We start from the raw sequence: 11,578 nt of genomic DNA, 5'->3' as shown, positions 1-11,578 counted from the left end.
TAACCGAAATTTTTTTTACCCTTAACCGAACCGAAACCGATTAACCGGAATTTTGTATAATTATAACCGAATCGGGATTTTTACCCGAACCGAACAGGCCAATTTCGGCCGGTTAATTCGGTTTTCACCAAATTATGCTCACCCCTACCCCTCCCCTTTCCGCCCTTCCTTGGATCTATTTGAAGCCCACCAACAGTAATCCAATGTTTTGTACGTTGGAACAGAATGAACTAGAATGGAATGAGAAATTATATGATATGTAAAATTATAGAAACCAATTTTATTCCATCCACTCCATTCTTGTGCAGCAAACAAATCATTATAAGTGATTCATTGGTACTGCATATTGGAGTAGATACCAATCTAACTCGCGGTTGGCCTGTTGAGCTTACTGATCTCATCTGCAAAATTGCAACCCTCTACAGCATCACAACAACAATCAGGTTTTGTTTTTTTAATGGATTGATATGATTTGGGGCTTTGATATTTACGAGTGCTCACTCTAAGGGGACCAAAAAAGCTGCATTCCAAATTAAGATGAATCCACAGCACAGGATGAGGCTTCAATTCTTTTTATTATTATTATTATTAGCAATATAACTACAGGATGAGATGAAATTTGATATCGTCATTGTCCAATTCCCTTACTCTGTGTTTGGGAGTATGGATTTCAAGCTAGAGAATTGGACAAAACTCGATATAATTTTGTATTGTATTTTATCCAAATTTGTACACAAATATAAAACCTCTCCCAAACATAGGATTAATGAATTCTTGAATCTCTATTTCTTGTGTCGTGCCACACCTTGTACTGTCGGCAAAACTTCATCTCCAACTGTCAGTGATGCCACAGGAATTGCTCTTTATTTCCGGTAGAGGAGCCTGCACAAAATAATGAAATGCAAAATCATATTCTCAAGGATTCAAGAGAGCTGCAGGACAGTTAGGAGAGATCTTTGGAGGGACAAATTATTGCAACCACTTCTGCATTCTGTAGAAGGATGTTATAGGGAGCCTATTATCTGACTCTTTCTGCAACAGCGTATCAGAAAGAGTTTACCATTAATTTGCGTGAGCAACCACACAAGAATTTTCATTTTCCATACTAAAAGAACTGGAAAAAGTAAGAAATCTATATTTCTCTCATTTCTCCTTCCTCTTGGCTACATTTTTTTTTTTAAAAAAAAAACTAGAGTTAAAAAAATCATAATCCAACCTTTTCATGCAAAGAGCAAGTAAATGGAGAAAGAAATTCAGCTTCTAAGTCAGCTTATGCATTGGATACTGCCATTATTTGAGCTAATTATGTGCATACTGATATTTCTCTTTTTCCCTATTAACTTTTCTTTTTTTTTTCCCCTCAAATAATATTATTTATACGCATCTACAATTGATCTTCCATGAATTTTAAATAAAATCTTCTATTTCCCTTTATTTTCCCATTCAATTTAAGACCTCCAAAAGAGTAATATTTCACCAATTCATGGCAGGTTGAAAAACTTGAGATCTCTTGAGGTCCCACTGCTAAGAAGTAACAAATATAATAATTGACTTGATTACTTCAAACGACAGTTTAAGGCTATTAATTGCTGGTCTAGAATGTTCTACACAATGTTTGTTAAGCAGTTGCCGTAGTCTATGCTTCACGTGAACTACTTTCTCTCAACATAATTGCTCAATGCAGTGAAAAAAAAAAAAAAAGAAGAAGAAGATCTTTGCTTTTATGAGGATTAGGGTCTAGTCATTGTCTCTATATGCCCTAGCATTGCAGTTAGCCAACATTTTGATCAACCAAAAGTGCTTCTGTCCCTACATTTAAATCTGGAAGGTACTGAGTCTTTCCACCAGGACCAACAACATAGGCATGCACTGGACATTATATGCTTTAGAAAACACTTGGAAAGTCATCATCCAATTATTACAGAGAATGATGTGGAGAGAGATCACCATCGTTATTCACTAAAATGGTAATAGAAAACGAAAAAGGACCTCAGAAATGAATTAACTCATTTCATTTTTTCCCCCCCTGGAGTTATCAGGGAAAAAATGAATGAACTCATTGTAGCCATAGGAAGAACAATATATACACATTAGATGGTAAGGATAAGTTCAGTTTGATATTCTCACTTTGTATGAATTTAAAGTTACAGACCCCTCAGATAAGAGCAGTTTAATTTTTTTACTTTATATGAGTTATATGAGTTACAAACCCCTAGTCTTTGCTTACCATAATAGCCATGCTCATAGCCTTAAGACGCTGTTGGTGATAGCGTCACATAAGTGTCACTCGTGTCATGGGAGGTGCAATAAGTGGAAGGTACAGAGTGGGAAGCTATCACAGCAGCCATTAATTTTTTTTTTCAAACAAGCAGAACCATGCCCAAATTGAAGAATAAGCATGTAACCTTCTAAAATATGATTTTTGATGTATTTTAGCTAATTTTATTCAACTTGAAGACACTCTTTAACAGGAAAAATGATTTTATACGAATTTTAGTGTGTTGTTTACAAAATAAAATAAAATAAAAAACCAAAAAAGGTCATAATCTTGTACTTTCCACAAATTAAAAATAGATCATAATCAGGTGCTTTTCACTACATCAACAAAAGGTCATAATCTTGTACTTTCCACAACTTTAATGACTAAAAACTTTAGAAGTATAATTAAAAGTGGAAATTAATGAATTAAAGACATAAAACAAAACATGAAACAAGTAGTTAAAATGAGTCTTCATGAATCTCTCTTCTTCTTTGCTAGGCAAGGTAGAGCAACAAAACAAACAACATGACACCAACCAAACCCAACCCAATCTTCATTGCCTCATCTTAAGACCAAGACAACCAAAAAAAAAACACCCCAACCCAATCTTCATTGCTTATCCTTTCCAATAGAAACCCTAGCCGCCTCTACTAACCTTGCAACCCCTTCCATAACCTAGCCACCTCGACTGTTGGAGTCATTGTCTCCAAAAGAGACGTCATGGGTTCATGAATGCCTAGGTTCCTTCAAGTGCAACTCATCACCATGCCAAGTACAAATCTGACCTTTCCCTATCATCATTTAGGGCTGAGCACTATTAGCTAAAAACGTGACCGACTAAACTGACCAAATTCAGTTGAATAGGTTCGATTAATTTTTTCAGTCCAGTCAATTCGAACTAATTTTGTAGATTTTTGGTTATTCCGTTCTTGGTTTGGTATAGGCCTTATTTTATTCGTTAACTGAATGAGTACACACATATAACAATTAAGAATTAACATTCAATGTATATACATCATTACATGTATGTGTAAATGTTAAGTTATATATCCATATCAACATATATTCATATATATATATATATATATATATATATAATACAATATAATTTTGTTAATCCATTAGGAAATAGGAATGTCCATATACCCATTCAACAGTAGTCCATTTCTCATAATTCAATTTGGAGTGACTTATATTCCGTTAAATTCAGTTAACCAAATTATATTTTGGTCAGCTAGCAATTAGGTTTTTGGAAGAGTTTGGTAGAGGTTTTCTTTTAACTGAAAATTTTTGGTTAATTCATTTAATTGATCAAAGTAATTGTCCTGACTAAACGCTCTCCCCAACCGTCACTCCCTGACAGGTCATTTTATTTACATCCTTTGCGGTGAACTCAGACAAAGATCCCTAATCAACTCACAAAACTCATTTTCGCCACCCATCACATTTTTAGCTAACAAATACTGAATATTTCTTCCCTTTCCACCCCAGACCTAACATCAGAAACTCCCCTAACTTTGTTAAATGAATTGACATCCGCACACTACAGAGCCAAAAGCTTAAAACCCTTTTCAACCAACCAACAAACGACAGACCATCATAAGACCAATTAGCAGCAACAATAGGAAATTTCACCACCCATTCTGAGACTGATCATAGTCAAGAAACAGATCAAGAATCTACCTTAGTTTGTCCAACCTCAGATCAAAGGTCTTTCCTTTGATTTGGATCAAATGTTTAAGCATCTCTCCTGTCTTTTCTCAAATCCATGGAGCACTCCTTGTGTGTGTCTGTGTGTGTGTGTGAGGTGGGAGAGAGAGAGAGAGAGTATTTAATTTTTTTTACAATTAGTTTTTTTTTAAAGTAAAAAATAGATCTAAAATTTAGGATTTAATTATTATTAGACTGAAAAATTATTGTAGATTAGGTGGTGTTTTAAGCCAAATCAAAGAAAAACAAAATTAAAAGAAAAACGACAAAGAAAAGGTAGTTGTATCTTCCAAAATCTTAAAATGTCCATCAAATCCTTCTAATTTCTTGTTTTTTATGCACAATCAAAGCAGATGATGGTTAGGAGTTCAATTTCTAAGTGAAATCAAGCTCCAACAATACCAAATTGGATAAAAAAAAAATGTTCGCAGGGATTCAGAGCAACTCCATAAAGTGGACAGTTGCTTGATTCAAACTTCAAGCCTAAAATATTGGTTTTCAATCTGGAGAGGGCATGAGAAACCAGAACTCATGCAAAAAAAAGGGGAAAAATCAGGCCAAGTGTAGGTTTAAAGGCTACCAGCAGTGTCAGGCATGCCATTTTAACACTAACAGGCCATTATGGGCCTCAATGGTAACACAATGACCTTTGTGGCCATCAAGGTTGTAAAGCAGCCTTTTCAACCACTTAATTTTCTCCTGCATTAGTGGTCGAAAAGAGTATCAACTTTCAAATTTCCATCTAGTGACAGCCGTTACACTACACATGCCAACCATTATTTTAGAATGGTTACCCAGGCTGGTCCTCCTTTCGGAACAAATTCCTTCCCCTTAATCACAATGCTGCCTTATGCTCCTGTGGCTGCAAATGAGATCCAATCAAAATGATTGTTCATCCAAATGAATTTATTAAGGTTCCATCAACTACTGCAAGTTTCATTTCCTGCAAACAAACAATGTCTACCTTCCACAATCTGAGATCTGATTTAAAGCTTGTCCTTTCATCTTGAGCATTTAGGCCCTTCAGATTTTGCGAAATGATCTTAGGATTCATTACGAAGTGGAATAAACTCTTCACTGGTCTGCACCTTCCTCATCTGCCTAGACAATGGCCATTCTCATACTCAATAGTGCAGGCTAATTTTTAAGTTCCTTGTCTACTCTATAATTTTTCTGCCATCTCCCTTTTGCTATCCCTTTTTCTGCTTTCAATTCTCTCAAATATATTGGAAGTTTCTTCTTCATATCCTTTGTATTGTAAGCTTGTCAGCCTGCTAAGACCACATATTCTGTCAAGGAGCCAATCAGAAAATCAGCCCCCTCAATTTCCAATGTTTTTACGCGCCATTTGGTTTGCAGCATTTAAGATGCCCTCACGCGTTCTGATTCACTGAAATCTTGATACCCAGCATACAGGATTCTGGGATTATAAGACTCTCAAGTTTGGTTTAGAAGAATATGTAATTGATAGATTCCAGGACATAATGTATTTCTGTGTTTGATTTATTCCTGGAAATAATGATAAAATAACTATGTATCCCCAAATTATCCTGAAGTTGTACAAGTGACACTTTGAAAAAAAAATGCTTGTACATAGTATTTAGCAGAAAATTCAATGGATGGAATAAATACTAAAAAATTACCTAACCCATGGAAAACATAATCTCAAAAACAATAATTAAAACAAGATTATGCTACATAAGTCAAATAGGTAATTATTTTTAAAATAATAAGAAATATGCAATTCATACGACAACAACAACACAATAGGGGGAATACAAGTTTGAATTATAGAGAAAAACTTTAGGGTCTAGAGGCTTTAGAATAAGTAGAAATAAGACAAAATATATGAAATGTAACTTCAGCCATATGCAATGGATACATATGTGCATCAAGCAGCCATACATGCAGAGAAGAGTGAGAGAGAGAGAGAGAGAGAGAGAGAGAGAGAGAGAGCTATAAGTTGGGAATGATATAGGTTATAAACAAGTGAGGGTACTTCCAGATTTTTAAAAGATAGATAGGGCCTTTTTGTTAGATCATATTTTTTGGGTGATTCCCTGAGGCCCAGAATCAGGGTAGCCACCTATTTAAACAGGCATAGGAACGCCAGGCACATGAGGAAGGTAGACATTGTTTGTTTGCAGGAAATGAAACTTGCAGTAGTTGATGGAACATTAATAAATTCATTTGGATGAACAATATGCAATTCATACAACACCAATAAATATGCAATTCATATAACAACAACAACAACAACACAATAGGGGGAATACAAACTTGAATTATAGAGAAAAACTTTAGAGTCTAGAGGCTTTAGAATAAGTAGAAATAAGACAAAATATATTAAATGTAACTTCAGCCATATGCAATGGATACATATGTGCATCAAGCAGCCATACATGCAGAGAAGAGTGAGGGAGAGAGAGCTATAAGTTGGGAATGATATAGGTTATAAACAAGTGAGGGTACTTTCAGATTTTTAAAAGATAGATAGGGCCTTTTTGTTAGAACATATTTTTTGGGTGATTCCCTGAGGCTCAGAATCAGGGTAGCCACCAATTTAAACAGGCATAGGAACGCCAGGCACATGAGGAGCTTGCAGGAATGAGTATCATTCCTAGGAATGGAGTCCTAGTCAGAAAATGTGAACCAAACATGGGAATACCCAGAGTCAAAAGAATTCCTGGGAATAATTGGTTGATTCTGCAAAACAAATACCACATCAGAAAATTTGCAAACATTGCTTGCTGCAACTGTGGAGTGTTCCGCTGAGCTAAAGGCAGACTAAGGCCCACTGACAGTACTGAATCATATTCAGTAAACATTAAGTTGAGCCTGAAGATTGCAAAACACATCTATCTCCTTCAAATCCTCCAAAACTTGGGTGCTATATGCATTATTAAGAGAGTATCGAAAAAAGGATGAAAAGCTCCCCAAACCTGCAGCATACTCCAGATAGGAGTAGGATTGAGCATTCTATTTGGAATTTTGCTCCTGGAGCTCTAATCCAGATGTTGCAGCACCTGGTGAACTGTTGCAAGAGGATTGGCAGCAATGATGGCAGTGGGTTCACTTCCAGTCCTCTGGGAATGGGATGGAATTACATGTTGAAGACTAAGCTGATTCAAGTTCTTCTACACAGGCCCTTTTTAACAAAGCTCATTTGCTCAATCAATTATATCTGTGGCCAAAGCAGGGGAGGGGTGTGGATGTAAGGGAACTGCCAGTGCCTTAGCTTCATGAATCACTCAGACTTTATGATCCCATTAAAGACGAGGCATCTGTGTTTTGTAATCTGACTTTTTTATGCTCCCTTTCAAATTTGAGTTCCATTGAATACTAAGATCTTTCCTTCTTTTTTTTTGTTCGCCATATTATGCGAAGTGAAGAAACCTTCTCTTTTCCTTTCTGGATGCTGCTCCTTTGACCCTCTATTTGGATTTTGAATTGTTGGCTGCCAACTGGTTTTCCAGGAAATCACTCATTCACCTTATTCATGAACGGCTTCTCCCTTAGTTCCTCAATTATTTCCCTCATGAAAACATGGGATTGGCGATGAATATGATCTCCTCTGGTGTTTTCTGTATTTCTGTTGCAAGATACACCAGATCAGTGGCTTGGATCTCCATAATATTAATTCAAAAAAAAAAAAAAAAGCGTCCATTGTCTAATGGATAGGACAGAGGTAACTTTGAATGCTGCGGAACTATCCAAGCCCAAGATGAGTAGCTTTGAACTGTATTTTAATAGAAATAGGCTCCCTTAAGATTTCATCATCTTCTGTGTGTACGAAACCTCCACAGCAAACCCCAACTAATCTAAGAACTGCCTTGATTCTTAAGAGGTAACTTTTAGCCTCCTTGCATTATGGTCCCTAATCATCCTATCAATATTTCCCAGCAGCCATATCTGTGTGAATTTTTTGACAAAAAAATGGAGCGGGGAAAAATACTTCTAGCAGGCAGTCATCTGGTCATTCACAATCATTGCTGGAAACTAATTCATTAATTATTTGGTGGTCGTGCATGCTGAAAAACCCAGATCAACATAGACCTTCCTGAATGCAATACTGGTGAAAGAAAATGGTAAGCATGGTTTTTTTGAATTATGCATGACTAGATAATCAGACAAGGAAAGAGAATGTAGAATAAGTGTACTAACCTTGAGCAAGAGTATGTTGACATGTCTGCTAGCTGACCTCACAAGAGAATGCCAACAGAGAGGCAGCCTGACCAAATGGTTTCTTTCCAGTAAGAGTCCTTCCAGGTTCAGCCCTACGAGGTTTCTTTTCTGGCAAGAGTCCTTCCAGGTTTAGTCTTACAGCTAATAAAAACAGTTTCATGGAATAGACTTCATGGTGAATGTCCACTATATTTTCATCAAGCCAATACCAAGCAAAAAATCAAACATGCATGTAGAAAAATCTGCAACCTGCAGTTCAAGTTGCAATGAAATATAACTTCAGAAAGCCTCAAGGTCAAAATCAAAATGCATCCATGACTGTGAGTCACATGGAACTGCCATGAGTTTGAGGTGAAGACTTGATATATGAAATGATGAAAATATGAGACTAGAAATCTGAATTAGAACTACCAGCAGTTTGTGAAATTTACAAAGGATACACTATCTCCATCTCAACTACACATTAATTCTTGACCTCATGAAAACTGAACATTTCATGTAAAAGGTGCAATACTATATATTGGAAGTCTAATAAAGCACTTAAAGATAAATTAGCTATGGATGTCTGTTCACCATAAAAGATCTAATATTACTTAACCTGTTTCAATTTAACCTTTATTCAAAAACAGTGTGTGCTCATTGAGGGTTGTCTTTCGACAGACAAACACCGCTAACATGACACACACTTCAAAAGTAAATCTTGAGCAATCTGAAGAAAACCATGCTGTGAATCCCCATATTCTTACAGGAAATATATTATAATCTTTTGTCTTGCCATATTTTTAAAACCATTAAATTTCAAATCCCATGCTTACTCAATACAGAAGGCAGTAAAACCTGTTTTAATAGGAAACAAATAAAGACTGCCAATCATGGCAGTGCATTATTTCATAGATATATCGCCTAATATTTCCCATATTTATAGTCATTAGGAAAAACAATTCAGCAAAATAAACAAGTTATTAAGCAAGGGGAAGAGCAAAAGGCGTGGAAGTTTATCAAAATATTTGCTAAATGACCCCCAATAAATAGTTCAAATCAGCAGTGAATCTTTACCTCCATCGTTTTTTCATATAAAAGAAATCTGCTGCAGGCTGGTTGTTCACGTCATCTGAACATGAGAAACACAGCTTAAAACCCAAAAAATATTCCATGTCACCAAATCTCTGCTTCCACTGGTTTCAGTTCATAATAATGCATATCCCTGTCTATCTTCATCTCATTGCTCAATCCATTCAAGACCCATACAACTTCCTCCAGTATGACTACAGGTGATCCTTTTACTGAGAATTCATAAACAACCCCATCAACCTCAATCATGCTGCAGCCAGGAATAACCTTCTTGATCCCTTTCTCTTTCATTACGGCTCTAACTCTCCTCACATTGTCAAATCTACCAGTTTTGGCAAATATCTCACATAAATTTACATAGAAAGCATGGTTCAATGGGTTCAAATGGATCAAGTATTGTGCCACTTTTTGTCCTAACTCTACATTCCCATGCCTTTGACAGCCACCAAGCAATGCACCCCAAACAAATGCATCTGGCTCCATTGGCATGTTTCTGATAAGCCTTTCTGCCTCTTTGAAAAACCCAGCTCGGCTAAGTATATCAACCATGCAAGCATAGTGTTGGACCTGCAGTTTGATTGAATAAACAGGTTCCATCATGTCAAAACACCAACGTCCCTTCTCCACTAAGCCAGAATGAGCACAAGCAGACAACAGCCCTACAAAAGTGACATGATTAGGCTTCACCCCTTCTGATTCCATCTCCTTCAAAAGATCAAAAGCCTCATTACCGTACCCATGAAGGGCAAACACTGAAATCATAGTTGTCCATGCTAAAATATCCTTCTTAGCCATTTTCTTAAAGATTTCAACTGCTTTTTCCACACACCCACATTTACCATACATGTCAATCAATGCAGTTTCAATTACCACATCTCTTTCTATGCCACTTCTCTGCAAGTAACCATGAACCCATTTCCCATGTTCGATTGCTCCAAGGGAAGCACAGGCTGCAAGGGCACTCGCAATCGTAATCTTATTTGGTCTGATCATATCTTCATTTATAATCTGCATTTCATGAAAAAATTCTAAACCCTCCTTGGGCCTACCAGCTTGAACAAACCCTGTTATCATTGAATTCCAAGTAAAAATATTTCTCTTCTGCATCCTCCTAAACAGATTCAAAGCCGAGTCAAGATCCCCATTTCTTAAACACCCAATAATTATTGAGTTCCAAGATACAACATCCCTTGTCAGCATTCCATCAAACAGATACCGGGCACTATTTAAAAACCCAGCTGTTGAGTACAAACAAATCATAGAGTTTTGAATGAATAAATCATTGTGGTATCCTAACCGCATGACTTGGGAGTGAATGCTTCTACCTGTGCCAAATTCGGCCATTCTTGTACATACTTTTACAAGAAACGGAAAAGTGAGAGAATCAGGTGCAACACCATTACTAAGCATTTGCTTGTATAGAAGCAATGCCCGGGCACTGGGTTCATACCCACCATCAATTTTACTCGCATAAGCTCTTATCATGGCGTTGTATGCAAAAAGATTGGGATTTTGTACAAGTCTAAAAACATCATTGGCATAGCTGAGTGAACCCGAGTCTGAAGTTGCACAGAAGAAAAGGAGACGAGTAGTGAGGAAAAAGTGGTCATTTTTAGACAAATAAGGAGAGATAATCAGCAACGTATGGATTCGTTTTAGCTCTTTCATGTTCTTACATTCATCAAGTAAGCGTGAGAATGAATGCCTGAGAGACGGGCATTGTAGAGGTTCAATCATATTTCTCTCAAAACCAGGGAGTTTAAATGTGATCATCCATTTATAATAAGTACATCAGATGAATTAAAAGTTCAGTGACTAACTTGAAATTCAGCCAAATGTTTCAGCAACTAAAGATGAAATATGGTGAAATTTACCCGAATCATATTTTTAAAAACCTGATCGAACAGTGAACTGAAAGCAAGGGCTGAGGACTTCTAACACAGACTAATTATATATCAAATCTACAAATATAAATTTGGGTCATAAGCTGGTGCCTGCGCTCCATTTGGAACCGAGAAATGTAAAGAAAAGAAAAATGAAAATATAAAATTTGTTATAAAAGATGCAGAAAAATAAGTAGGAAAATAAATAAATAGAGAGAGACAGAAACTTACGTGGTGCAATTATGCCTACTCCACGGGTGGATGGAATCAAAATTTCACTATTACATGAAGAATTATAATATGATATGAAACTTACCTTATACAAGATATCTCTATTTTCCCTTTATCTCTCCTCTTCTTTCTATATACTCTACTTACTTCAAGCATGGAAGTGAGTATTCAAGCATGCAATGTTTATACAAGCATGTAAAGATATATGTTACAAATGTGAGGGGTAGGGTGCCCTTTT

The 11,578-nt window shown here is 36.4% G+C and overlaps 1 protein-coding gene across 4 annotated transcripts; it reads right to left on the bottom strand.

Annotated features, from left to right (window-relative positions):
• Window positions 1-556: 556 nt before the first annotated feature.
• LOC131155490 (pentatricopeptide repeat-containing protein At5g66520-like) lies at window positions 557-11,171 on the bottom strand. Of its 4 annotated transcripts, XM_058108676.1 has the most exons (4): window positions 9,212-11,094; window positions 8,135-8,404; window positions 6,913-7,562; window positions 557-882 (listed from the first exon to the last, which is right to left on the bottom strand). In XM_058108676.1, exon 1 carries the CDS (start codon window positions 10,997-10,999, stop codon window positions 9,311-9,313), a length of 1,689 nt encoding a protein of 562 aa, XP_057964659.1. In that variant the 5' UTR covers window positions 11,000-11,094; the 3' UTR covers window positions 557-882; window positions 6,913-7,562; window positions 8,135-8,404; window positions 9,212-9,310. The 4 variants fall into 4 exon arrangements, with proteins under 4 accessions (XP_057964659.1, XP_057964660.1, XP_057964663.1 ...); XM_058108677.1 differs by lacking the exon at window positions 6,913-7,562 and having other exon boundaries at window positions 9,212-11,171; XM_058108680.1 differs by lacking the exon at window positions 6,913-7,562 and having other exon boundaries at window positions 8,135-8,296; window positions 9,212-11,171.
• Window positions 11,172-11,578: the final 407 nt, after the last annotated feature.

The sequence above is a fragment of the Malania oleifera genome, chromosome 5 (assembly GCF_029873635.1).
Source record: "Malania oleifera isolate guangnan ecotype guangnan chromosome 5, ASM2987363v1, whole genome shotgun sequence".
In the NCBI taxonomy this organism is placed as follows: Eukaryota; Viridiplantae; Streptophyta; class Magnoliopsida; order Santalales; family Ximeniaceae; genus Malania; species Malania oleifera.
Note: the sequence above shows the minus strand (reverse complement) of the source record. Positions and strands in the feature narration are given on the sequence as shown.